Source organism: Phanerochaete carnosa, assembly GCF_000300595.1.
Source record: "Phanerochaete carnosa HHB-10118-sp unplaced genomic scaffold PHACAscaffold_7, whole genome shotgun sequence".
In the NCBI taxonomy this organism is placed as follows: domain Eukaryota; kingdom Fungi; phylum Basidiomycota; class Agaricomycetes; order Polyporales; family Phanerochaetaceae; genus Phanerochaete; species Phanerochaete carnosa.
Window position 1 is genome coordinate 595,193 of NW_006767634.1, and position 2,103 is coordinate 597,295.

A 2,103-nucleotide genomic window follows, 5' to 3' on the forward strand; every position below is an offset into this window, starting at 1 on the left:
AAGCCGCAATTGCGGAGGTAGAAATGTCCGTTCTCCAAGCCACCGGCATAATCCATGCGCTGCGCATTGTTCGCAGTAGCATCACCTGTAAAGCGACCAGTGGTAATCTCAGACCAGGCACCGTTCGTGTTACGTGCCCACTGGTTGCTGTATTGCACATGGCGACCAACATAACCTCTAGTGTCGATGAAATTCTCCAGGAAGGAGTAAACGCCGGACTGATACGTCGTGGTGGAAGGACGCTTCCAGGTGGCGATATAGCGCCAAGCGTTCGTCTCTGGGGTGAAGATCCACGTGGAGAACAATGTACTGCCTGAGCTGGATTCAGGGCGGATACGTGTGATGAACTTGTAGGTGGTGCCGGCTTTCCAGCCGAATACGAGGTATGCCTGACCTCCTGTGCCCTCACCACCAAAATCGTTGACGACGACGTCCGCGCCCTTACTCACGAGCGTGGTCTTCTGGCCATTATCTGCGTCCCATACGGAGAAGAGGACCTTGCGTTCGGTTGCGCTGTTGACCTGGATTCCAGAGTAGCCACCGGAAAAGCCCGCGACCATGAAGTACGAGCCAATGGCGTCCTCATTCACGGGAACGGTTACTTCGTTGTAGAAGTACTCGGAGTTGGCTGGGACGGTGTAGGTCATGTGAACCGATGGGCCGCGACGCGACCAGTAGTAGTTCGCTGGGTCATTGGCGAAGGCGAGCGCAGCCGTCGTGGTCACGCTCAAGCCCGATACGTCACCGAAATAGCTACCGTTATTGGAAACACCCTGCAAGGCCACGGTTACGTAGCCGGGGGCAGGGACGCTGACGGTGCCAACGGAATAGGTCTGGGGAGTAGTGCTTGCGAGTTGGATTGTGAATGAGGTCCCATTGACGGTGACTTTGACAGTGCTGTTGCTACTGCCCGCCAAGTAGGCGTTCAGCCCGATAGCTACCTGGGCTGCAGAGCCAACGCGAAAATAAACGCTGCAAATAGTGTTTGGATTGGTCCAGTTCGCCAGGCCGTTGTCGTTGATGACCTCGACAGCTCCTGCTGGTACCGTGGTGAGGAAGGCATTGCCAGCCAATGCTACCGTTGATGTTGACATCGTAGATGATCGTACTATAGTGGAGGATGAGCTGGAGCTTTTAGATGCAAGTTATGGCGTACTCGAAGGGCAGTCGAAGGAGGTTGATGTAAGAGCTCGCTACCAGAGGTAGTAGTCTCGTCCCCAGCCATTCTAGCTCACCTGGGATACTCCGGGCGGACTTCGAAAAACCGAAGTCGTCCTGACCTTTATGCCGCCTCAGTGTACTCTGGCATCTAAAATTGGCTATTGCTCGTATCTTTAAACCAGGATGGCCTGAAAGTAAGTAACTGGTTCCTTACAATTTGTTAACCTCTTACATGCCCTGTTCCCAACCTTGCTCTTTATATACCCAGCGCTGCATGCCCCTAATCGACCCCAGATCTCCTGTTACTTCCGCTTACCCCACTGCTCCAGTTTCATCCTGCTAGCCGCCGCAGGCGGTCGAGAACCAGAAGGCTCGATAAACAAATACATATGTGAATCTATATTTTCCGTAGAGTCACGAGAATGCTACATGAGTGAGCATACACCAGCCGCGAAGACGCCAACCTCGATCGCGAGAACAGCTGCCACGAGAACAGCTACCGGGACAATATTTGTCGCGTAGCGGAGCGAAGCCGTCTCTTGTCTTGGTCATCTATCTGGGGCATCAGTTTCGCTGCGATCTCTGATGTACTCGAGCCGTCGCGGATGGCGTCGCCCGGCGGCATACATCTCAGAACATGATTGTGATAGACATGGGCAACTCAGCTACGGCAGATTCGACTCTTGATATATGGGGACTTGAACGCTCTCAGACCGAGAGCGCGTGTAATGTCGCCTGCGCGTGCTGCAAGCTGCATGTTAACGTCCCTGCTTCTGTGGCCAGCCAGAAAACATATAGCTTGGGGTTCATGTGCATGAGAGAATTCCATGGGCTGCGGATAAAATCACTATAATTCCGGAATTGGCTTATACATGTGGCTCGAGGATGCTGGCCAGCGTTCCAAGTACGCCACCGGTGTACCATGCCGTTATTGCATGATAG

At 53.5% G+C, this 2,103-nt stretch overlaps 1 protein-coding gene across 1 annotated transcript in view; it reads right to left on the reverse strand.

Annotated features, from left to right (window-relative positions):
• The window catches only part of PHACADRAFT_259266 (uncharacterized protein), a gene marked incomplete at its 5' end in the record, with an annotated part of 1,506 nt that extends 673 nt beyond the window's left edge, over positions 1–833 (reverse strand). The window contains one exon of the mRNA XM_007397742.1: positions 176–833. Within this exon, the coding sequence (XP_007397804.1) occupies positions 176–833 (658 nt within the window). The remainder of the gene's footprint in view (positions 1–175) is intronic.
• Positions 834–2,103: the final 1,270 nt, after the last annotated feature.